Source organism: Bubalus bubalis, chromosome 4, assembly GCF_019923935.1.
Source record: "Bubalus bubalis isolate 160015118507 breed Murrah chromosome 4, NDDB_SH_1, whole genome shotgun sequence".
NCBI lineage: Eukaryota > Metazoa > Chordata > Mammalia > Artiodactyla > Bovidae > Bubalus > Bubalus bubalis.
In genome coordinates, this window is record NC_059160.1 from 96562755 (window position 1) to 96589426 (window position 26672).

The 26672-nt window shown below is 43.4% G+C and overlaps 2 protein-coding genes across 2 annotated transcripts in view; one reads left to right on the plus strand and one right to left on the minus strand.

The window, feature by feature from the left end:
• The window catches only part of CRADD (CASP2 and RIPK1 domain containing adaptor with death domain), a 193585-nt gene that overhangs the window by 16532 nt on the left and 150381 nt on the right, over nt 1-26672 (minus strand). The gene's annotated exons all lie outside the window — the stretch shown is intronic.
• Nucleotides 4729-5186, plus strand: LOC123465696 (electron transfer flavoprotein regulatory factor 1). The gene has a single exon (XM_045165492.1). The coding sequence runs from the start codon at nt 4735-4737 to the stop codon at nt 4999-5001; it is 267 nt and encodes an 88-aa protein (XP_045021427.1). The 5' UTR covers nt 4729-4734; the 3' UTR covers nt 5002-5186.

The following is a 26672-nucleotide window of genomic DNA, read 5'->3' on the forward strand; positions in this document are numbered from 1 at the left end:
AATCATTAGAATCTGAATGAATTAGAAACAACACTTGGCCTTCTACTATCAAGCCTTAAAATCACCAGATGGCAAAAGAGATTTTTTTTTTTTATATATATATGGCACCAGGAAAGGAAGAGGGATTAAAGGAATGCTATTTCATGATTGTTATACACTGTATGGGCTTCCCAGATCGCGCCAGTGGTAAAGAACCCGCCTGCCAATGCAGGAGACATAAGAGATGCAGGTTTAATCTCTGGGTCAGGAAGATCCCTGGAGGAGAGCAAGGCAACCCACTCCAGTATTCTTGCGTGGAGAATCCCATGGACAGATGAGCCTGGTGGGCCACAGCCCAGAGGGTCGCACAGAGTGAGACACAACTGAAGTGACTTAGCATGCAGACTTAGCACTATCTGAAATGATAGAATGCGTAAATGCTGACAGCTTCAGGCCAGGCAGCTAGTTTGAATCAGGTATGTAAAGGACATACATTTCTATTCTACCCATTTTTGAGACATATCTTGCTGATACAGGTCATTCCCACCAAATATGCAGTGCTTATTGAGTTTAACAGAGGTGTACTATGGAAACAGATTTGGTTTTTCCCATTAAAAAGATATGGACGTTAAATGCAAAAAATACAATTAATAAATTGAAGAGGAAATACAACTTCTAATCTGAGTTGAGTTACCCATTATGCACAGTGGGAATGGTGCTGAGAGAGCCCACAGTACTTTTGGGGACCCATGAAAATGTTTTAATTTCTTTGAAAATCAGAAGAAAAAAGTGAACTTCAGGTCAAAGAAAATATTTGAATATATAATACTAATATAAATGCAACTATTTAATAAAAAAAAACATTTATTTTGTATTGGAATACAGCCGATCAACAATGCTGTGGTAATTTCAGGTGGACAGCAAAGGAACTCAGCCATACATATACATGTATGCATTCTCCCCTAAACTGCTCTCCCATCCAGGTGAATATATTTATCTTTATACTAACCCAGTTGTTAACTGTACTTTTTTCATACTTTTTTATGGAGGAAAAGGCCCACAGAATCAGCAGTGCCTCCAGTCCATGAAATTTCATAATGTGGCCCTGTTTCTGAATCACAAATTCATTGGCAGATGGCAAAAAATTACTTGGTTTATTGAAACATGTACTTAAAAAACTACCTTTCCAACTTGAAAACAGTGTAGCTGTTGACAGACAAAATTCCAAAGTACCCTGTCAGTTACTCAGAGTGCACGGATGACTAAATGTAGATTTTCAACATCAATGACAACACTGGTTTTTATGGGCTGCGGCTGCGGCTGCTGCTGCTGAGTCGCCTCAGTCGTGTCCCTCTCTGCGCGACCCCAGAGACGGCAGCCCACCAGGCTCCCCCGTCCCTGGCATTCTCCAGGCAAGAACACTGGAGTGGGGTGCCATTGCCTTCTCCTATGGTCTACTAGCAGATGATATTAAAGCCATTCATACGGAAGTTGCATGATAAGGATATAAAGTTTTGAGGCTTTTTTTTTTTCTAAATGGGGAAAATGAACTCCTTAATCACAGTATTTCCCACAGATGATTGTTCTCCCAAATGTTCAAAATTATTTAGAAGTATCTGTAAATTTATTTTCGTTCTCAAGATCAGATAGATAAATATTTAAACTGATACCCAAACTGAAGAAAACAAGCTGCCCTCATGTCACTTGATTCTGTCTTTGCTGCTGGCCCCTGGTCCATAAGGAGAGTTAGTTTAAGAAGCTTCCAGTTGTATATGAGAATTATAAAGTAACATATCTGATAGATTCATGTTTTCCTTCTTGGTCCTAAAACCTACTTACGAGGACAAGATCACCATTAAGGAGCGCTTACAGAACCTGACTTTAGGCATCAAAAGTATGTTCCTTTGATGGGAGTTCAGCAGGGTTGTGTGGCTTGGTGATAAGACCAAAGATTTAAAAAAGGATGAAGGTCATGTAAATTTGCCAAGCAAAACCTTTCAAAGCTATGACACAATAATAATCTTAAAAATGAAACTTGGTCTTCTTATCAGCAACCTAGGGAGAGAAAGAGAAGGCAGGCTTTTTAATTTGCTGCCTTCCCACAACTGGAAGGGACAGTTAATGCACTGACTGATATAATCAAAAAATCAAAATAATTTGGATAGATTGATGGAATGATACCAACAAGATTTAATTTGTTTTGGGATAAATGCGACATCCTACCAAACTTAAAAAAACAATTATAAAGATACAGACTGAGGACTTCACCAGTGGTCCAGTGGTTAAGACTCTGCCTTCCAATTCAGGGAGCACAGGTTTGATTTCTGGTCAGGGAACTAAGATCCTATATGCCACGTGGTGAGGTTAAAAAAAAAAAAAAGATACAGTCTGTTTTCAACTGGCCTCAAATGCAGTTTAGGAGAAAAGGTTCAGATGTTTTCAGTTCAGTTCAGTTCAGTCACTCAGTAATGTCTGACTCTTTGTGACCCCATGGACTTCAGCACTCCAGGCCTCCTTGTCCATCTCCAAATCCCAGAGCTTACTCAAACTCATGTCCATCGAGTCGGTGATGCCATCCAACCATCTCATCCTCTGTCATCCTCTCCTCCTGCCTTCAATCTTTCCCAGCATCAGGGCCAGCAAATTTGGAAAACTCAGCAGTGGCCACAGGACTGGAAAAGGTCAGTTTTCATTCCAATCCCAAAGAAAGGCAATGCCAAAGAATGCTCAAACTACCGCACAATTGCACTCATCTCACATGCTAGTAAAGTAATGCTCAAAATTCTCCAAGCCAGGCTTCAACAGTATGTGAAACATTAATTTCCAGATGTTCAAGCTGGATTTAGAAAAGGCAGAGACACCAGAGATCAAATTGCCAACATCTACTGGCTCATCGAAAAAGCAAGAGAGTTCCAGAAAAACATCTATTTCTGCTTTATTGACTATGCCAAAGCCTTTGACTGTGTGGACCACAACAAACTCTGGAAAATTCTTAAAGAGATAGGGATACCAGACCACCTGACCTGCCTCTTGAGAAACCTGTATGCAGATGAGGAAGCAACAGTTAGAACTGGACATGGAACAACAGACTGGTTCCAAATAGTGAAAGGAGTACGCCAAGGCTGTATATTGTCACCCTGCTTATTTAACTTATATGCAGAGTTCATGAGAAATGCTGGGGTGGATGAAGCACAACAAGCTGGAATCAAGACTGCTGGGAGAAATATCAATAGCCTCAGACACACAGATGACATCACCCTTATAACAGAAAGTGAAGAAGAACTAAAGAATCTCTTGATGAAAGTGCAAGAGGAGAATGAAAAAGTTGGCTTAAAACTCAACATTCAGAAAACTAAGATCATGGCATCCAGTCCCATCACTTCACGGGAAATAGATGGGAAAACAGTGGAAACAGTGAGAGACTTTACTTTGGGGGGCTCCAAAATCACTGCAGATGGTGATTGCTGCTGCTAAGTCGCTTCAGTCATGTCCGACTCTGCGTGTCCCCATAGACGGCCTCCTACCAGGCTCCTCTGTCCCTGGGATTCTCCAGGCAAGAACACTGGAGTGGGTTGCCATTTCCTTCTCCAATGCATGAAAGTGAAAAGTGAAAGTGAAGTTGCTTGGTCATGTCCGACACTTCACGACCCCATGGACTGCAGCCCACCAGGCTCCTCCGTCCATAGGATTTTCCAGGCAAGAGTACTGGAGTGGGGTGCCATTGCCTTCTCCGATGGTGATTGCAGCCATGAAATTAAAAGACGCTTGCTCCTTAGAAGAAAAGTTATGACCAACCTAGACAGCACATTAAAAAGCAGAGACATTACTTTGCCAACAAAGGTCCATCTAGTCAAAGCTATGGTTTTTCCAGTAGTCATGTATGGATGTGAGAGTTGGACTATAAAGAAAGCTGAGCGCTGAAGAATTGATGCTTTTGAACTGTGGTGTTGGAGAAGACTCTTGAAAGTCCCTTGGACTGCAAGGAGATCCAACCAGTCCATCCTAAAGGAAATCAGTCCTGAATATTCATTGGAAGGACAGATGCTGAAGCTGAAACTCCAATACTTTGGCCACCTGATGTGACGAACTGACTCATTGGAAAAGACCCTTATGTTTTAATTGACTGCACATGCAATATAACTCTAGGAAAAAAGAACAAAAAGAAAAACTGAGCACAATGTTAGTTCCAAGTACTGTACATAATTTTGGAATCAGGAAGAAGGGAGACGATAGTTTCACAGATTTGTATTAGTCAGACAGATCCCTTCTAAGTCAATGACCTGATTGCATATTATAGGGACAGGGAAGCAGGCAAAGCCTGAATGCAAGGTCTCCCCAAAAAGGTTAACCTGTAAGCGCATGTGAACTCCACGTGAAAGGAAGAATTTGGTGTCTACTATGGTGAACTATGAGCTCTAGTGAGGTAGAAAACTGTGCCTATCTTATTCACGGCGAGGACCAAGCACATATCTGGGACATCACAGTTCCCAAGAAATAACTTTAAGACTTTAGTTTAAAAATATACAGAGCGGGAGAAGGAAATGGCAACCCACTCCAGTGTTCTTGCCTGGAGAATCCCAGGGATGGGGGAGCCTGGTGGGCTGCCGTCTCAGGGGTCGCACAGAGTCGGACACAACTGAAGCGACTTAGCAGCAGCAGCAGTGAAGCCCCAAAGTCTCTAAGCTGCAACCTCTAAGCAGATCTTCTAAAGGGTATATTACATATAAAAGTGGATATTTTCCATGATAAGTGAAAATGGCCAATCCTTTAAGAGGAGAAGTATTGAATCTTTATAAGAATCTGCTGTATCTTGGACGAGACTATCCAAAAGGAGCAGACTATTTCAAAAGGCGTCTGAAGAATGTTTTCCTTAAAAACAAAGATGTGAAGGACCCAGAGAAGATCAAAGAACTTATTGAAAGGGGCAAATTTGTAATGAAAGAACTAGAAGCATTATACTTCCTTAGGAAATACAGAGCTATGAAACAACGCTATTACTCAGATACCAACAAAACTAAATGATCAGTATTACTATCATTTGACTGAAGATCAGTGCCAGCTGTTTATGTACCAGCTATGACAAAAATAACTTTAAAGTGTCAAGATATACACTGTGTTAAAAATACCTGAGCTGCCTTACTGAACTAAAACAGGTTTCAACTTCTATTGCTTTATCAGCAACCTTTATGCTCAATTTTTATATAACAATTAACTAATGTTAAATGTCAATTTTATAGTAATTTAGCTATGTAATATTGCCAACTACTTATTAAAAATTGATGAGCACCCAATTTCGAATGAAAATATAATGTACTTAAGTTTTAGTGAAAAATTTGCCAATTATTCTTAGCTCATTTCTGCATTTTACTGAAAAGAGAATGCCATTTAACACTTAAGCAGAATAATTTCTTGCAAGTTTATTTCCCTTAACTTTTAAAGGAGCTCATTTTTGACCCCATGTGAAACGCCAACAGCACATATCCAGTGTTCGCTGTGAAAGAAGCAGCGTCTGGTAATGGTCTAAGTGCAGTTAGTAGAAATAATATGTGTAGAGTTAAGAACTTGAAACAGCCTACCAGTGACTGGCATTACATAATATGCCTATTTAATTATTTCCGGTATTAATTTTGCAATTGGATGCCTTTGGGCCTTAAAACAAATCACCTGTTGTATATCAATACCTTCTTCAATAAAAAGTAATGATTTATGTTATTCTAAAAATATATATATATATACAGAGTGGTTACATTTTATACAGGGGATGCATTCAGAAAGTCTCACACAGTGGGAGACTAACCTGGCAAAATGCAGGAGTACTAGCTTCGAGCAAGAGCTAAAGCACTTATAGAAAATCCTCTTGGATTTGGAATTTTGTGATTCTCGGCAAAATTTAAATATTCTAGGACTTGCATTATTTCAAATTGTGTGCCTAAAGTATGATTTCAGTAATAATTATCAACTTAATTCAAATATGCCTAATATCACATAAAACGCAAGGGCACTCAGAGGATAGACATGTTAATTTAGCAAATACTGACATCTGGGGCTTCCCAGGTGTCATTAGTGGTAAAGAACCCACCTGCCAATGCAGGAGACCTAAGAGATGCAGATTTGATCCCTGGGTGGGGAAGATCCCCTGGAGAGGGCATGGTAACCCACTCTAGTATTCTTGCCTGGAGAGTCCCATTGACAGAGAAGCCTGGCGGGCTAGAGTGTTCATGTAACACGGAATCTGACACGACTGAAGTGACTTAGCATGTGAGCATTTGAGGTCTATTATGTACTGGGTACCTTTTAGTGTTAGCTATTCAGCAGTAGGCAAATTTGGCTATTTAGGTAAATTGCCTGCAGTTTGTCTAAAGCACCTCTGTGGAACTTCAGTTCAGTTCAGTCGCTCAGTCATGTCCAGCTCTTTGCGACCCCATGAATCACAGCACACCAGGCCTCCCTGTCCACCACCATCTCCCGCAGTTCACTCAAACTCATGTCCATCGAGTCAGTGATGCCATCCAGCCATCTCATCCTCTGTCGTCCCCTTTTCCTGCTGCCCCCAATCCCTCCCAGCATCAGAGTCTTTTCCAATGAGTCAACTCTTTGCATGAGGTGGCCAAAGTACTGGAGTTTCAGCTTTAGCACTTAGGTCTTTACAATTATCTACCTAAACCAACTCATTTATTTCATCAAAGAAAAAAATAAAATGAAAGGAATTAAAGTCACTTGCTCACTCTCACAATTAACTGTCCATGGAGCTCTGAAGAAAGTGATCTACAGATGCCTAGCCCAGCAGGGACTCAGTGCCTGCTTACAGCTGCAAATAAGCAGCTGAAGTTAACGATCTGGGGGCATATTTATGAAGGGAACTCAGAAATTATAAATATAAGATCATTGTTAAGAAATTTCCTTTTAATCTCCTTTTTAGCATTCCCCAAAATGAAAAATTTTCCAGACTATGTTTTTCTGTTTTTTAACTAACATTTTTTCAAACAAACATACATGTATTAGAAGCATGTGCACATATATGTGTGTGAAACTGAAAGAAAAGTTCAACAAAACAAAAAATTCTTACCTTTTCTATATGTTATCCTATTGTATTTTATTTTGCTCTAATACTGATCAGCAACCACTAAAGTGACTTCACATTCCACTAACATGTAGCAACACTGTTCAAGTGGGCATTTTGCTGGCTAATTGCTACTCTGCCAAATCCCATGGACGGAGGATCCTGGTAGGCTGCAGTCCATTGGGTCGCTAAGAGTCAGACACAACTGAGTTACTTCACTTTCACTTTTCACTTTCATGCATTGGAGAAGGAAATGGCAACCCGCTCCAGTGTTCTTGCCTGGAGAGTCCCAGGGACAGGGGAGCCTGACGGGCTGCCATCTCTGGGGTCGCACAGAGTAGGACACGACTGAAGCGACTTAGCAGCAGCAGCAGCATTCAATAATGAGCTCACATGTCACCTCCTCAGAGAAGCCTTCCAGGACTCCTCCAAGCACAATCAACCATGCCCTTCTTTATAAAGCCTGACCTGAGTGGCAGTTAGGGCACAGGGAATGGGCAGATTCAGGAGAGAACAGGAGGTGGTGCTGGAATAGTTCTCTGTGCCACACTTGAGCTCCACACTGGAGCAGGAGCCCCTCGAGCACAGGGGTAAGAAGGCCCTCCTCACCCTTGATTGATTTCCTGGGTACTGAGTACTTCCAGACCCATCATAAATGCTCATTAAGCAATTGTTGAAATAAATCCTTTAGGGAGCGGATGAAAGAGCTTATCCTGAAAGCAAATAAAAGAGCCCATCCATCAGAGGCTGCACACTGGGAGCTCATGGACTGAATTTGGCCCGCAGATGTGTTTCATTTGGCCTGTGCAATACAAAAAACTAAAGTGAAAGCATTTGAAAATTGGGAGGTTTCATAAAGTTCCAGATTTGTGGCTTTGCTTGTCCATTCACCAGAGTCATCCTCAGGCTGGTCACCTCTGAACCTCTGCTCTCTCCACAGCGCTCGTAAAAGCCCAGGTGCTGGGCTGCTTTCCCATGTACAGGACCTCCTGGGTCCTACAGGTGTGTGATCTGTGACTCCTGTACCAAGCAATGGGACAAAAGCACGTGGAGTGAATGAGCCTCCACCATCTGCGGTAAGAAAGAGAGCATAGTGAAAAGGACCCGTCTCACTCAAGAAAGCACAGACCCTCCCATATCTGTGATCTACCAGAGGTGAAAGGCTGCCTGAGACAACTGTCTTTATATCCTCTTTCTCTCTCAATGGAAGGAGATGAAAAAAAGAAAAGAAAAAAAAAAAAAAAAACCACGTAGAATCATAGGAAATAAGGACCAAAATTAGAACACTTTATTTTTCCTTGTATCCTCTGGCATTGAATAACACCATTTTGCACAGGTGGGTTTTCAATAAACTTGGAAGCAAGACTGTGGAAAAATTTTTTAAATGCTGTATTGGTCTCAAAATTCCAGTTGTTCAGATATAAAAGTGATGCTTGAATACCTTCCTCCCACAGATACATCCTCATGAAAGCCCTGAAAGACCCAAAACTCTCAATCAAAACTATTCTCCATCAGAATCCCAGCACATTTTACAATAGAAATTGACAAGCTGAGTCTAAAACTTACAAGGCGATGTGACAGCCCAAGTAAGGCTGAAAAAGAACAAAGTTAGAGAAATTACACTACATAGGAAAGCAAGAAAATGTGTCACACTTACACCAAAGTAAGGCTGCTATATTAGTCATGTATGCGAGTTTAATTTTGTTTAGCACTCAGATTACAAGACTTATTCTAAAAGAAGAGAATGGGATATTAGTAAAATGACAGACAAACAGATCAATGGGACATACTAAAGTCCAGAAACAGATCTACACCTTTATGGACAGCAGATTTTCAACAAAGTTAACAAAGGCAATTCGCTGGAGAAAGGACAGCCTTTGCAACAGATGATGCTGACTCAATTGGCTATCTATACGCACGACAATAGAGAGGCGTTCCATCCATACTTCATGCCATATACAAAAATGGACTCAAAACGGATCATAGACCCAAATGAAAAACCTAAAACTACATAATCTCCAGAAGAGAACAGGTGAAAAACACATTTGCAACCTTAGTTTAAATAAAGTTTTCTTACAAATAGCATCCAAAGCATGATCTATATAAAAACAAATGGATAAAGTGGATGTTGTCAAAATGCAAAATTTCTGCTCTTTGAAAGACACCGTTAAGAGAATGAAGAGACAAGCTACATGCAAATCGTATCGACAGGGACAGAGTAAAGAGACAAAATAGGTGATTAAACAGTTAATCCCACCAAGGGATTGTAAATAAAGGAAAAAGTATGGGAGATGGCTGTAAATTAATGATCAGTCAAGAAAGCAGGTTTGCTTAATCACAATACCGAGCAAGCTTGCTTAGCAACAAAACCATGCAACAGAAGTATGTGACAAGCCCCAAAAACAATGAAACAATGGTGGAATGAGACCCACATCCTGACTGGTGAGGTCAGTAAATTAATGATTCTTAGGATATACTTGTCTGTGCATAGTAAAAACAAAAATATAAGGAAGAGGTGATATTACACTGAAACTTGAGATGATTTACTGTGTTTTAGTATATGTTACCACTGTTTTGCTCATTTCCATTGCACCACGACAGTCCAGGCTTGACTGTGTAGGGACAAGAAAACTGCCCTGCCCATAGTGGAGGAGAAACTGATCATGGAAGCCTGACATCTACTCGAGAATGAGGAAGAGTGGTCTTCTCCCCCTCCCCACTTGTCCTTTGATTATAAAACAGTAACCCACTAAGTTCTTGGGGTAGCACCCCCTTGCCTACCCACTTGTAAACCTCACAAGCATCCTATTCTAATAAATTGGTTCTTATCTATCACTGCCTATCAGTGAATTCTTTCTGCACTGAGATAAAGAATTAGAGTTCCTTGGAACCACCTCCAGGTGCATTTCTGCGGTCTCAATATATCTTATAAAGAGCTGTATGTAGTGTATATAGACAAAGTATTCTCTAAGCTTAATAAGAAAATAAACAACTTAATTTAGAAATGGGCAAAAACTTGAACATATATTTCAGTTAACAAGATAAATGGATGGCAAATGAACACATGAAAAACTGCCCAACATTATTTGTCATTAGAGAAATTTAAATGAAAACCATAATGTGATACCACTATGTACCTATTAGGTGGTAAGAATTAAGAAGACCAATAATACAGTGTTGCTGAGGATGTACAGGAACTGGAATGCTCATACAGTGCTGATGGGACTTTGGAAAACAGTTTGGTAATCCCTTAAGAAGGTAAACATACATCTCCTATACAATGCAGCCATTTCACTTGTAGATGAAGACCACGGAGAAAACAAAGCCTGTGTCTGTACAGAGACTGGAACATGAATGGTCAGAAGAGCTTTAATTGTAAAGGCCAAAAACACATGTGTCCATCAATAGGTGAATGGAAAAACAAACTGTGGTATATCTGTGCATTGAAATGCTGCTATGTAATTAAAAAAAAAATGAAATATTGATGCCCACTTCAACATGAATAAAAAGTACAAAGCAGAGTGAAAAAAAACAGACAAAAAAATAGCCCTGTATAACTCCGCTGATATAAAACTCTAGGCAATGAAATAGTGTATAAGGATAGCACATCAATGTTTGCCAGAGTCGGGGTGTCAGAAAAAATGAATTACAAAGGGATAGGAGGAAGCTTTGAGGTGATAGATATGTTCATTATTTCATCATAGTGAAGATTTCACGGTACATATGTGTCAAAACTTATACACTAAGAACACATGCAGTTCAGTGCATGCCAGTAATACCGCAGTAAAGTGGTATCAAACAAACAAACAAACAGTAGTTGTGCTGTCCTTTCTTGCCACCTGACCGCACGTTACTGTGTTAGGTCCTCTTTCCTAGACTCTCCCATAGCACCATATGCTGGCCCTGTTACAATCTTTATCAATGAGCATAGTTTTTCACCCAACTCTTAAGTTGAGCCATTATGACACTACCAACCATTTCTAATCTAAAAAATGGCAGTTTCATGTGGTTCCACCTAAGTGCCTGCCTGTCAACTAGACCTGAAGGTGAGCGCTCTGAGATCTAAGGAAGACCTGGCCCAATGAGGTTTGCTGGGCAAATATGGTGCCGCTGTGAAAATCCTTTTCTCTCCAGCTGCCCTGTTCTCAGTTGGGTCATCGCAGGCAGCTGGGGAAATGGCTACAGGGTCCTGCCTTAACGGCCTCATTCCTTTTGTCCATTTAAAAATCTCTCAAACACCCTGGGAGGGTAGAACCTCCTTTTTTGCATAATTTTAATAGTTCCTATTTGAAAATGATCTTTCAAAAGCAACAGAAATGCACCCCTGGGCTGCTAGAAGCAGAGGATGTAGCTTTGAAATGTAAAAAGTGTTAAACATTTAAAACAACCATAAATCAAAGTACAACTCTGACTCCTGACATCTCTCCGAGGAAAAATTCCAAAGGCTGCAGTACTTTAAAATAATATCATGTGCTCTGGCCCCAGCCTTGGCTGCTTCTCCCTTGGAACAACAAAAAGAACCGTGCCAGCTATTAAAGGCGGTCTTGTTATATAATGCAGTTAATCTCACATACTCTTCCCTGTGGGATTTAACCCAAGTTTCACAGTGGTCTACTTTATTTAGCACTGATAGTTTTATTCGTTTCTTATTAAAGAGATCTTTCCACAAAATTGGCTGCTTTCTCAGCCTTGGCTCAAGAAGGAAGAATATCTGAATTAAAAATCTGTGCAACAGATGGATTGCAGTTACAAAGAGAATCTCTGGCTTCAGAAGTTCCTCACGGAGGCAGGTGTCAAGCCTATTAATAAGTCCCTGGCTTTCAGATTTGCCTGAAGACAGTTTAGCCCTCCCATTTACGCACTCTGCAGGCAGAACAGAAAATAAAAGCACAGAGCTCCATAAATACTTGTCAGGTTCTGGGGATGTGTTTGTCTCAATTTCTGTTCATTTAAAAGGAACTGTACTTTTATCCATGGGAAAAACAATCCCATCAGGCAGCTCCAAGGAGGGGCAGAGGGGACATGTGGGATGGCCCCCACGGCTGTCGGCTTGTGTGGGCGGGGTCCGTGCAGGGCTGGGTCTAAGAGGCCCTGCCCACAAGGTCCTGCTGACCCCTCCTTGGTGCGGACATGGAAGGGGCTTCCTTGGTGCTTCCTGCTGCTCTTCCTTAATGAGCCCCTCCTTTTCCCCGCCCAGCTACTGGATGGATAACAGAGAAGACAAGCAAGATAAGTCATTTCCTTCTCACTGCATGACTCATATGACAAATGCCCTGCTTCATGTCTACACATAGTCTCAAACACAGCCCCGTTCGGTTTCAAACAGTTCTCATCGAAGCATGCTCCATCCTGTGTCATTTTAAAACAAGGGGAAGGGAAGACAAAAGAAACACTTCTACTCAAAGCCATCACCATGAGACAGATGTAATTGCTATATTCTTTTTATAAGGAGGGCATTACTTTTAGGAGAAGCTGGATGACTTGGACCAAATAACTCCTTTGAAGAAGTGACAGCCTGGTTTTAAACTCAGGTCCATCTGGCTCCAGAGTGCTCCTCCTGTGAGTTTCTCTATGCTCTCTTTTCTGTCTGACCAGATAAGTGTTAACAAATCCATTAAGAGAGGTAAAAGCTTACTGGGCAATAATTTTGTGCAGCTTCGATACAGTTCCCAAACTGTGCAGATACCCAGAAACACTACTAAATGGCTGAGCCTGGAGCCAATGTGCAAAGAGGTTGCCCGCAGAGAAGAATTTATTCATTTTACAAACTGAAAATTGGGGGTAGGTGGGCTTCCCCAGGGGCTCAGCAGTAAAAAAAAAAAAAAAAAAAGTCTGCCTACAATGCGGGAGATGCAGGATCAATCCCTGAGTTGGGAAGATCCCCTTGGAGGAGGGCATATCAACCCACTTCAGTATTCTTGCCTGGAGAATCCCATGGACGCATGAGCCTGGCAGGGTACAGTCCACGGGGTCACAAAGACTTGGATACAACTAAAACGACTGAGCAGGCACTCACGCACTTTAATAAATAATACTGACAACCAAAACTTATGCTCATGATGGACCTAAAGCCCTTGTAAATCCATGCCTGTAAGGTCTGTATCATTGAAAAGATAAAATGCGCATATAATAGATCCAAAGGGACATCTCCTTTAATGTGCTTTACCCTCTCCCCCAAAAGGCTGCACGCTGTCTACTGGCAGCTGTTTCCTCCTGTTGGTCAGTCGCATTCAGTGGACAGAAGAGTCAGTCTTCCCTCCCCGCTGCCCCAGTCCAGAAGATGCAGACTCTAGTAATCAGCTTTAGCTATGATATGTCACTCTAAAGTATTCTTCTGTGTTAACACAATAGTTCCATTAAGTAAACTGAACTTTAACAAAAATACTTGAAGCCGATTTTTTGAATTTCCTTCTCTAGCAGCAAGGTACTTCCTTAAAAAAGAATGAAAGAAAAACAACAACAACAAGAGAAAGCCACATATAATATTCATTTAGCCTACTTACTGGCAGCATGGGGTGCGTGTATGTGTGTTCCAAAGAGCATAGAGGCAGCTTTTATGGTTAGAAAATTGAAGTGCTATCAAACCTAGGAAATTATAGGGATGAGAAACAAAAACAGCTTATCTACATATGTCCCATCTGCTTTTGGTTTTGTGTTTTGCACAATCAATTACTGGAAGCCTTGGAGAGTATGCCGAGACACTGAAAACAAGACCTAGGGTGTGTCATGATGGTGGCTGGAGGTGACGGCAAGGCCACCATAGAGCCCACATCAAAACTCACAGGCACACGGGAGAGTTTTCCGGAACTGTCAAGACAGACTATTAGAAATGAAAACACAGCATGCACCAAACTGGAGCCAGTGTTTTGGAATATGGGAAAAAGCAAATTTCCATTCAGCAGGGAAAAGCCATCGATTTCCTTATTTTTGTCAGCATGGGTCACTGTGTTCTCCATAACTCAGCATTTTACTGCCGAGCGCGGTTGCACCCAAGATGCTTCAACTATCGGCTCTCTGTTGATAATTTCCCAGACTTCAGTAGCTGGGGTTTTATGCTGGGACCCCGCCCCCACCCCCGGCCCGAGGGCTCAGTTTATTCGGGCAACTCCATTCTAACAGCCCTACTTCTTTCCGCTCTGACAGTTCTCTGCCCCACAATCATCTCCATTACCTACTTCTAGACTCTCCCTACACTTTCAACACAAATCATTTCTCCACTTTCCCATGAACCACAGGCAAGGAAAAAGACCTCGAGTTAGACAAAAGATAATAGCAATGGATCCACACTTCAGATGAATAAAGTAAATGCCTGAACTGAGCAGTATTATAACAAATGAACATTCTTTAGCAGAAAGAACTTGGTGGCAGAAAATTTCTAAAAGAAACAGAAAAAACTTTCTATTCCTGTTGACCCAATCAATTAATAGAGCTACACCATTAATGGAAGTAATCTTGGTCTGAAGTTTGAAAATTACTTTTGTCTAAGGGAAGGGGATGATGAGAGTTACTGATCTATTACTCACTCTTTTTGGTATATTCTTTAAGGGGGGAAAAACATAAAAGCCCAGGGATTCTAGAAATGAAATCAGCAATGTGAGCCTATTCTTAAATGAATACATTTTGTTTGCTTAAATCACTGTGTTTGTTAGTCTGCTGTTGTAAGGAGATGACAATCTATAAAATCATAAGCCTGATTTCCATTGTTGAGCAATGGCTCAGAGATTTGAAAGAGAGAATTTGATTTCTACATCTATTTCTAAAGGAAAACATTTTGCATATGGTGTATTGATAAAACAGTCTAATTACATGGGCTTAATCCTGACCTGCCTCTTGAGAAATCTGTATACAGGTCAGAAAGCAACAGTTACAACTGGACATGGAACAACAGACTGGTTCCAAATAGGAAAAGGAGTACATCAAGGCTGTATATTGTCATCCTGATTATTTAACTTATATGCAGAGTACATCATGAGCAGATGACCTTATGGCAGAAAGTGAAGAGGAACTAAAAAGCCTCTCGATGAAAGTGAAAGAGAGTGAAAAAGTTGGCTTAAAGCTCAACATTCAAAAAACAAAGATCATGGCATCCGGTCCTGTCACTTCATGGGAAATAGATGGGGAAACAGTGGAAACAGTGTCAGACTTTATTTTTTGGGGCTCCCAAATCACTGCAGATGGTGACTGCAGCCATGAAATTAAAAGACACTCCTTGGAAGAAAAGTTATGACCAACCTAGATAGCATATTGAAAAGCAGAGACATTACACTGCCTACAAAGGTCCATCTAGTCAAGGCTATGGTTTTTCCAGTGGTCATGTATGGATGTGAGAGTTGGACTGTGAAGAAGGCTGAGCGCCGAAGAATTGATGCATTTGAACTGTGGTGTTGGAGAAGACTCTTGAGAGTCCCTTGGACTGCAAGGAGATCCAACCAGTCCATTCTAAAGGAGATCAGCCCTGGGATTTCTTTGGAAGGAATGAAGCTGAAGCTGAAACTCCAGTACTTTGGCCACCTCATGTGAAGAGTTGACTCTTTGGAAAAGACTCTGATGCTGGGAAGGATTGGGGGCGGGAGGAGAAGGGGACGACAGAGGATGAGATGGCTGGGTGGCATCACCAACTCGATGGACGTGAGTTTGAGTGAACTCCGGGAGATGGTGATGGACAGGGAGGCCTGGCGTGCTGTGATTCATGGGGTCGCAAAGAGTCGGACACGACTGAGCGACTGGACTGAACTGAACTGAACTGAATCCTAAGAGTGTTAATATATGAAAAAGTTCTCAGATACATTTGAATGTAGATTTTTAAGAGTACTATAGGAATCATTAAACACTTCTAGACTCCAATGCAAAACAAATAAGAGAACACTACAATAGAGACCCAGCCCCGAAGGGGAATTCATGTAACACCAACCCTTCCCATGGCTTGCTTTTGGGAACCCATCTTGTCACTTCTTCCCCTCCTCAGAAGCAGCCTGCCCTTCCACAGCTTATGAAGAAGGACCCCGGAGTGGCCATGAGGGTGGAGTCTCATCATGCCTTGGAGCAGTCTCGTCCCTCAGCGTCACGGCACTGACTCAGTGTGGTACAAGGAGGGTGCAGTGTCCGGGAGGAACTGGTGGTTGTCAAGACTCATTTCCCTGTGGCGTGATGTGGCTTTCTTCTCAGGAAGACGATTTTCATCTGACTCAAGGCTCTGGGGCTGTGCTTCACTCCCATTCCTCTTGATTGGCCAAAGTCATTATTTGCCAAGGTAAACTGCAAACTTCCCTTTTTTGCAATGATGGATCTGTGCATGGTCATTCTCAGGGTGTGACAGTGTGGTATGGGGCAGTGAGCCCAAGACGTGCTCTTCAGTCCTTTTTCTGCCCCTGACTCACTGCCATCCACATCTCAAGTTCCACATCCCTGAAGAGGTGGTGATCCAGCCAGCCCCCCACCTTTCTCTAACACCACAAGGAGAAGACTGTGCCCCCTCTCAAAAGATTTTATTTTTCCTGTCATTTCCAATCCTCCCCCATTTCTCCTTTTTTCCTATTTTAGCTAGACTCTCATGCCAAATGGGTGATATTCACAGAACAACATCCCAATCCTCTAGACCAAGTGTTCTAATTTTCATGTGGTCAAGATATAAGCAAGATAACAGAAGGGCGCGTTGGCTAGCAAACACAGCAGGAAGAATAATTAACCAGGTTGCACGGTGTGTTTCCTTTCCTTCAGTAACTGAGAGGCAGTTGTGATCTAGCAGACAGGGCAGAAGTCATGACATGTTTCATGACCCAGCACTAGACCTGGAGACTAAAATGCCACCTTTCTAGCCTCAGCTTCCTCACCGTAAAGTGAAGGGGTTGATCAAGCTTAGAGGCTGCAAAGGCCGACATTTACTGGGGCCTAGCAGATTACTTGCAGGAAGTAAAGGACAAACCATGGAGCAGTGGGGACTGGGGAAAACCAGAGTGCCCGCACCCCAGCTGGGGGAAGCAGCTGCCACTCAGCACAAGCCAAGTGTCACCATTCAGCACCAGCCACGTGGGAGGAAGAGGGTCCTTCAACTCCACATGTTCTAATCTTCCAAGAGAAGCCAAGAATCTATATTCTAAGTGGAATCTCAATTTGAAATAGTGTCAACTGATTTAAAAAATTTTTTAAAACGCTGCGTGAGCCAAATTAAATGTGAATGCCCCTAGGTGTTCAGTCTATGGCCTCGGCACTCCAACCTGATTAATGGCTATTAATACAATTAATACATTAATATGATGGATATTAATATATCAATATAAATGATAGGATGGAGCTTGGATCTGACTCAGAGCTCAACGGCAACAGAAAGCCATGAAGGACTGTGCAAGTGAAAGTGAAAGTCACTCAGCCATGTCCGACTCTTTGAGACCCCATGGACTATCCAGTCTGTGGAATTCTCCAGGCCAGAATACTGGAGTGGGTAGCCTTTCCCTTCTCCAGGGGATCTTCCTACCCCAGGGATCCAACCCAGGTATCCCACATCACAGGCAGATTCCTTACCAGCTGAGCCACCAGGGAAGCCCATGAAGGACTGTGGATGGGGTAATGTTACAGAGAAGTGTGGCATGATCCAATTTACATTTTAATAAAACCACTCCAACTGCTGTTGGAAAAATCATTTGGGAAGAAGGACCACTGCACATGGTTGAGCAGGTGCTGAAGCACAAGAGTGCTGGCCAAGCAGATAAGTGAGGGGTGAAATCTGGCCCCAGTCTGCTCCCCAAGGCCTGGCCAGGTCTGCCTCTCTTCATACGGGCAGCGTACTTTTGTACACCAAGGTGCCCTGTAGGCTTTCTGGCTTCGGGGCACAGGTAAGAGCAAAAGGCCAGTTAGTGAGTTACTGCAAGGGAGGGGTGATCATTTCTTGGACTAGAATAGAGGTCGTGACTAAGGAGAAAAGGAGATGGACACCAGGGATACTGAAGAGGCAGAATGGACAACTCTGGGTTACTGACTTTGGGGACGAGGTAGACGGAGGAGTCAAAGATGACTGTCAAACTTCTACCTTGGGTGACCGGGTGGCTGGTATTGCCACTGCCAGCACTGAAATGGAGAAGACTGAGGGTGGAAACAGGTGGAAGCAGGACCCAGATGAGTTCTGAACATGTTAAATGTGAGACGCCTGGAAGATATCCAAATGGAAATGTCAGGGTGTCTAGACACGCAGAACTCAAATGGGTCTGGACCGGAGAATAAATCCATCTGGACTCTAGTGCTGTCTTTGCTTATTATTTTTCCAAGCCCCTTATTGGGTAACTCTAACAATAAAATAAGCTAATCTATATATTAAGGTAGATTTTCCATCCCTGATTCTACTTTGGTTTTCTGGTGCAACCAACTTTCTGCTCCCTGTCTTATGTAGAGTAGCAAATACTTGAGTGCTTACCTTGTCAGGCACTGTTACAAGAGCTCACCAGGTTGTGACCTGCTCAGTCCTCACAAGAGCCCTATGTGATAGGCATCACATCATCTTCACTTTCTTAAATGAGGAGACTGAGGCACAGAGAGCTGAAGTCACTTGCCCATGGTTACACAGGTCGTAAAGCACCTTAACCAGAATTTAAACTTGGGCAATCTGGATTTTGGCTTCCCTGGTGGCTCAGCGGTGAAGACTCCACCTGCCAAGCAGGAGATATGGGTTTGATCCCTGGGTGGGGAAGATCCCCTGGAGAAGGGAATGGCAACCCACCTCAGTATTCTTGTCTGGGAAATCCCAATGGACAGAGAAGCCTGGAGGGGGCTACAGTCCACAGGGTTGCAAAAGAGTCAGACATGACTTACAAACTAAACAACAACAATAATCTGGCTTTTAGCCACCATACACTATATTCCACCACCTTTTCGAAGATTGGAGATGATGTTCATGGCACCTTTTGGTTCCCCTCTTCAACTCTAACCACCCTTGGTTCCTCACTTGAACTGGCTTCTAGATCCCCCATTAGCTTTATTTTCCTCACATGAACTGGTCTTAGACACCCCCCACCCCCTGATTAGCTCTTTTCCTGCTTATGAAGCACCAAGGTTTGCTGGCTCAGACCATATGTATGAATATGTCTTCTCTTCTGGATGCAGGGCAGGAAGCAGGCCCTGTGTTTATTCCTCTGAATTCTTTACAAAGCTGCCAAGAGCGCACACACAGAGCAAGCCCTCATATACAGACAGGGCTAGACCAAGCAGGGATAAGAGGCCTGCCCGCGTGAATAACAGAAGTCGGCTGGGAATACGCTTTTATCTGTCACAACCCTAATTAAGGGGAAAGGCCTTATTTTGTGGCTAGAAATGTCAGCATAATGAATCGGCTAATTGTGCCTTCTTGCTACAGACCTTCTCCCGCATTGTCTCCAGGTCACAGTGTGGAAGCTGGAAGGTGCCTTTTTGCACCATAAGATATGACTGACCTTGAATGGTGTGGCTGCTCTGGGGCTGGGAGGGGGCGGTGGGGATGGGGCACCTCTCACAGTGCTTTTCATCTTGCTCTGTCTCTTTGGGGCTATTGTTCTGGGGCGGGTGCTGTCCCTTCAAGACAGTTGAGGCAGAGTTCCCCTTTAACTCTTGCTCTACGTTTTTCCTTCCCATTCTGTTCCCCAGGGCCCAGGAAGGGTCAGGGAATACTCTGCCAGGGACCTGGCATCTGCTCCCTGCCAGGGGCCTGGGAGCACTCCTTTCTAGTGTCACTGGGAAGCTCCTGGGTCACTCCACACCCCTCCTCCGGATCCCCCCCCTCTAGAGAATGCAGATCTTTTAACTCAGCAGCTTCCTGCGTCTCTCCTCCCAACTGCCTCGGTCACTCCCCCTGCTCATGTACCTTCTGTCTCCCATCCACTAATATGTCAAGTAAAAGCTGATCCAGGAAGGTAGCCTAACCAGATGATATAAGGCACCTGGCCGGTACAGCAGGAACTTCCCTGCTCAGGAAATGGAGGCCTCAGACAATCCAACATGTGGAAGAAGTTCATTATTAATAAGGGTTGCCTCTGGGGAAGGGGCTAAGGAGCAAGGGTCAGGGGAGGCCTAGGTGAGCTTTATCACTAAGCATCCTTTTGTACCATGTTCTCTTCAGCTACAAATACTTACTTTTCCAATAATAACCTAATAGCTCTCCTAGTTCTGATTCCAGGTGTGTTAACATAACCTTCTGATAAAAGTCTGGCTCCTCACACAAGGTTTTCTGCAGGGAGAAAAATATGCTAACCTGCAAACGTGAATATCTGTGTTTGCTTAGGAAGAATTCTTTCCAACATATTAATGAATGGGCATTGTGACTTCTCCACCAGTCTCTAAGATTGGTTCTCATGAATTAGTTTCTCCATCTTCTTTCCCAGATTGCTCTGCTCTGGTCCAGGAATCCCTTGGTCTGTGAAGCTGAGGTCCAGGCCTGGAGAAGGGGCATCCTGGCAAGGCACTGTCCATGGGCAAGGCCTGCCAAGTGGCCACACAGCGCCCTCTGGTCTTGGGAAGCAGATTTTCTTTCAATGAAAGGCTAAGGTGGTAGCAGCCGCTCCCTGCTCTGGATCCCACGAGATGACAGGCAAAATGGATCCCTGACTGGCTGAATAATGACCTCATCTAAGCTTAATGTCACATGTCCCCAGACTGAGTCTCCTGAAGAGGGAATCTGAGCCATCAAGGGGAATGCCCATCTGAAGGCCACAGACAGGGGGTTAGAAGCCCTCAACTTGTTTTATGATGAGATCTTACCTAAAGCACCTCTGTGGTAAAGAGGTGAGTTAGTGTGGAGGAGAAGATGTCATGGAACAAGAAAAATGAATAAGAAGGGGCTGGCAGCTTGGCACCCTACTCTAGTACTCTTGCCTGGAAAATCCCATGGATGGAGGAGCCTGGTAGGCTGCAGTCCATGAGGTCGCTAAGAGTCGGACACGACTTCACTTTCACTTTCACTTTTCACTTGCATTCATTGGAGAAGGAAATGGCAACCCACTCCAGTATTCTTGCCTGGAGAATCCCAGGGACAGGGGAGCCTGGTGGGCTTCCGTCTCTGGGGTCACACAGAGTCAGACACGACTGAAGTGACTTAGCAGGCAGCTTACTGCCAAGAAAGAAAATTCTGCCAGCCAACCATAAAGAATGGGATGATGATAGCTACTGGGACCTAGAGCAAGTTACTCCACGTTTTCTCCCTCCATTGCCTCTTGTAGGATGAGGATAAATCTAGGACCTGCTTCAAATGATCATCCTGCCCATTCAGCACAGTGATATATAATACGTAAAGCACTTGGCCCAGTCAGCCTCCACATTCTCTGCCCCCACCCACCCACCACCCACACACCCCTGAACACGGCTCCCAGGCATTTTGAAAACACATTTCAAATACCTCAGAGCCACTGCTGGGGAGACCTGGTCGGAGGTTGCAGTCCCTTGAAGGACCAGGTCCCAGGTTCTGCTGGGCTGCCCTCCACCTGAGGAGACAGTAACATGGACAGGGAGGGTCCCTGGGAAGTCACCTGGCCCAATACCCTTGGCATGTGATTTCTAAAAGGAGCTAAATGAACAATCGAAGACAGAATGAAAAGGAAAAAGACGTAACTTAAAGAGTAGTAAATTTGTGAAATTCTATTGTAAAGTTCTATTGTACTGAGCCCTTGAATTTCCTGGTCACTTCTCCAAATCCAGATCTCTCATTCCAAATCAGCAGTCGTCCCTTCTGGAGACGTCACCCCAGCACACTAAACTGGGCAGGTAAGACTTGGCGGGAACCGCCTGTATTTTCAGAGCCTTTGACTCTTGTCCAGAGAGTGTGTGGGTAACGGTACCTGTACCCCCATTCCCTGTCCACTGTCATCTCACAGGGATGGGAGTGTCCTCTAGATGAAGAGTCACTGCTTATAATGAGAGCAGTTCTGATGGAGTGCCTAGATAGGGGAACAGGATGAAGGCAGAAAAAGGGCTAAAAAGTCCTTTTCCTATATAGTTGCGCTATCCAGTATGGTGCTTTTGAACTGTGGTGTTGGAGAAGACACTTGAGAGTTCCATGGACTGCAAGATCCAACCAGTCCATTCTAAAGGAGATCAGTCCTGGGTGTTCTTTGGAAGGAATGATGCTAAAGCTGAAACTCCAGTACTTTGGCCACCTCATGCAAAGAGTTGACTCATTGGAAAAGACTCTGATGCTGGGAAAGATTAAGGGCAGGAGGAGAAGGGGACGACAGAGGATGAGATGGCTGGATGGCATCACTAACTTGACGGACATGAGTTTGAGTGAACTCCGGGATTTGGTGATGGACAGGGAGCCTGGTGTGCTGCAATTCAAGGGGTCACAAAGAGTCGAACATGACTGAGCGACTGAACTGAACTGAACTGATCCAGTGTGGTAGTCACTAGACACGTGTGGCTGCTGAGCACTTAAAGAAAGAGCCTGACACACACTGAAGTGTGCTGCAAGTACGAAGCTCACACCAGATTTTGAAGACTTAGGTGTGGAAAACAAGTGTAAAATACCTCATTAAAAATTGTTTGCTATTCCTTTCAGGTTGAAATGATAATTGTACTTTGGATATACTGGGTTAAATACATCAATTTCACATGTTCTTTTTACTTTTTAAAATGTAACAGACAGTAAAGAATCTGCCTGCAATGCAGGAGACCTGGGTTCAATCCTTGGGTTGGGAAGTTCCCCTGGAGAGGGGAATGGCAACCCACTCCAGTATTTTTACCTGGAGAATTCTATGGACAGAGGAGCCTGGTGGGCTACAGTCTATGGGGTCACAAAAAGCTCGTCATGGCTGAATGACTAACGCTTTTACTTTTATACTAGAAAATGTAAATTCCACAGGTGTTCACAGTGTAGCTTGCATTATATTTCCATCAGAGGATAAAGCTGTGGAATCTGCTTTCTGTGCTCTTTGCCCTCTTATCGCTGCCATCCTCAGGCTTAGTCCTAACTAACCCTTCACCTGAGTGAGCAGTGGGAAGCTAACTAGCCACTCCTAGGCTTCTGTTATTCTGCAGGGAAAAAGGAGAGAGTAAACTAAAATCGTTTTCTTTGGGCTGGTGGTATATTCCTCCCAGTCTACCCCTTTCCAATGACCACAGATAGACAGAAACATTTCTAGCCTCAGAATGCAGGCCCACCTCAGGCCCAGGGAGTACCACACATAAAAAATGAACCAGTCTTCAAAGCAATGGTGGGTTCTAGATGCAGCTGAGCTGCTAACAAGCCCTGGGGTTTTCTATTTTTTATTTCTTGGCATATATCTCATCTTGGCTGCCAAGCTGAAGATTGCTTGAGGACAGGGATCCGATTTTTGTCCACTGTGTATCCACACCTTGAGGAGGTAGTCAATAGAAATTGGCTGAATGCAATGCATGAAAGACTTAGTTCAGTTCAGTTCAGTCACTCAGTCGTGTCCGACTCTTTGCGACCCCATGAATCGCAGCATGCCAGGCCTCCCTGTCCATCACCATCTCCTGGGGTTCACTCAAACTCACGTCCATCGAGTCGGTGATGCCATCCAGCCATCTCATCCTCTGTTGTCCCATTTTCCTCCTGCCCCCAATCCCTCCCAGCATCACCCACCTGTAAAAATGAAGGCATCAGACTAAGTAATCTGATAGGTTAACAGAATTTTAAAGCAAAAAGGGACTTTAGAACCCTCTGGTCCAGTGGTTTTCAATTCAATCAGTTACAATCCAATTTTTACAATCCAACATTTTACAATTCTGTTATTTGCTAATCTGATATAAAATAATGTAACCTACCTACCTATACACGTTTTAAAATTAATGTGCAAACTGTAATACAAAGGAGAAATGAAAATAGCATAACTTCTATAAAATAATATGTATTTCAATATATAAATGCTCTACATGACTGCTCTGAAGTGCAATGAAGCTTTAGATTCACACACCTACAGAATCACCATGGGTGTGGCAGTACGACGCAGACGGCACGGGTGTGCTGTTCTGGTGACGCAAACACTTTCAGTGTTTGCTAATGGTGAGATGATTTTTCTGAAACGGTGAATAACTCCGTAAAGCTCTGAGCAAAACAGAGTACAATCTTACCTCTGCTTATATATATTCCTGGAGAATTCTGTGTATATCTTTAAACATGAAAACTGCTATACATTAATGTGTAAAACAAAGTTGGATTCTTTGAAAACCTGGCAGAACATATGGAAGTCGTGAGGGTTGTGGGACCATTCTCCTCTCTGCAGAACTGTCCAGAGTATTACACAGCAGCTCTGCCCCTGCCCATCAGATATCACTAGCATCCCACCCCTGATCACTGTGACATCTGAAAACACTCCCATGGACTCCCTGGTGGTCCAATGGTTAAGAATCCACCTTCCAATGCAGGGGCATGGATTCGATCCCTGGCTGGGGAACTAATATCCCATGTGCCGTGGGACAGCTAAGCCTGTGTGCCACTAAGAGAAGCCTGTGCACTGCAACAAAAATCTTGCTGCTGCAACTAAGGCCTGATGCAGCCACATAAACAAAATAAAAAATAAGTACACTCCCACAGGATGCTAAAAGCACCCCAGGGTGTGATGCCAACCACAGAAGAGAATCCCTCACGGGCAAAACTTTTTAATTACGGGCATAATTTGAATAAGATGTGAGAGCACATATACAGTAAAGTTTTGAAAAGACGGTCTATTTTTAAGACAGTTGCATATATACGCTACAACAGAACAAAGGGAATCAAGAGCTGAGGTTTCACATTTATGTTGCTGATCACTGTTGGTTCAGTCACGTTTCAATCTATTAGAAAGGCTTGTCCTCTGAGACATTTTTGCCCACATTCCCACTGGACAAAAGTGGCTCAGAGACACTGAGGCAGGCTGGGCTGGAGAGGCCAGGCCTCCAGGCTGCCAGGCCCGTGTTTCAGGCTTGTTTCCTCTGCATACTCAAAAGTTTCTAGGACACCACAGTAGAAATCTCAGTGGTTACAACACTCTGTCTCCCATGGCAGTGTTTTCTTTCATGGCTGCTTACGTGTGATTCTAGGATTAAATCTCTCCCTCAGATCCTTCAAAGAAGTTAAACTGCAGTCCTGCTGGGTAACCCCACTAGAACCTCACTTACTTTGGGGGTGGGGGTGGGAATGTGGATTCTACCCAGTTCATTCAAAACTTACACAAACAGAAGGTAAAGTCCACTTTTCTCCATCTCCCCCAACCCGCTAACTGCTCATCTTGGAATGGGGACTCCATCTAGTTCCTCAGAAGATCCGCTGGCCCTGCTCACAGAAGAGTGTTTGTGCTCAGTGGGAACAATCTTTTCATGACAAGACACCAGATCCTGTTTGAACCACAGCAGCTATGGGAAAACAATACGCCTACAGCCAGCACCAAGTCTGGTCTGTGCTTCGTGGCTGGCATTGCCCCACCAGAGAATCGGCAGGCAGTGGCGGAACCCTGCCTGAGCAGCAGGCTCTGACAATCACCTTGGCTATTGCCCCTGCATCCCCCTACCTGTCCATGCCCCTCCATTTCAGCATGTGCTCTGCAGGCAATATCCTCTGGCTCCAGATCAACCTTTTTTTTCGCAACACCCTCAGCAAGTTGGGTAAAAGGTGCCTCCAGCTTGCCTTAGACTCTAACCTGCTCTCAGATACCCCAGAAACAGCTTTTTTTTTTTCTCAAGCATATATTCTTCCCCTTTCCTGAGGAGCTCTAAGCTCATTCTGCCCCCTTCCCTAGCTCAGCTCCAACTTCTTCCTCAGGCCAGTGGTTCCCCAATATCCACAGAACCCAAGAGAAGCCCACACCATGCCAGCAAGTTCGCCTTGTTCCTGGCATCTGCATCACTGAGGCCCCTTCGGCTCTGAGATAATGTCATACAGACCCCAGTAGGTAAACCAGAGACCTCAATCTAAAACAGTAATAGGGATGAGACAAAAGAAACCAACAATACTGGTCTTTTCAATTTCTCTAATGGGGTGGACGTGAATGCAGGAGGAGATAGCACATTTAGGCACAGAAAAGTGCATAAGGAGATAAAAGTCACATTTAACTGTTGCTGCTTTGTAAAAGCCCAAAGACTACTGCATTGCTCGACAACTTCTGCAGTGTCTCGCTGGATTCAAGTTCTGTGGGACTTGGCCACTCGGGACATTTTTGCAAGGTTAGATTCCTAGCATCCAGTGAAAAAGGGAAAGGGACTCTGACACTTGATCTCCAGTTACAGAATAGGTGTTTGTTCTTATACAATCCCCACAACTCTATCAGATGTTGGAAAAGTTCTCTACGCACCATTTTAATGCTTTGTGATATAATTCTTTTATGATTTAACATGTGTCATGCTTAAATCATTAAGCATGATTTAACATGCTTAAATTTATATTTCCTGCCTACTATTCTTCCCACACTAATTTGAACCATACAAAAAAGCTTATACAAAAGAAGAGAAACTGCATTCAGGACAAGTAAGGAGATTGTATTGAAACAATTCCTGATTAAAGTTAGCACTTTACATAACAATACAGGATACAACAAAAATCAATTCAAGATGCCTTGTACTGCAATTACATTATAACTAACAAACTCCACTCACAAATTTTACACCAACTGTAAATCACAGACTGAAGTAAAACTCAAGTCTGAGCCACAGGTTGCTTTCCTTGGACCCGGAAACAAGTTATCCACTTTGC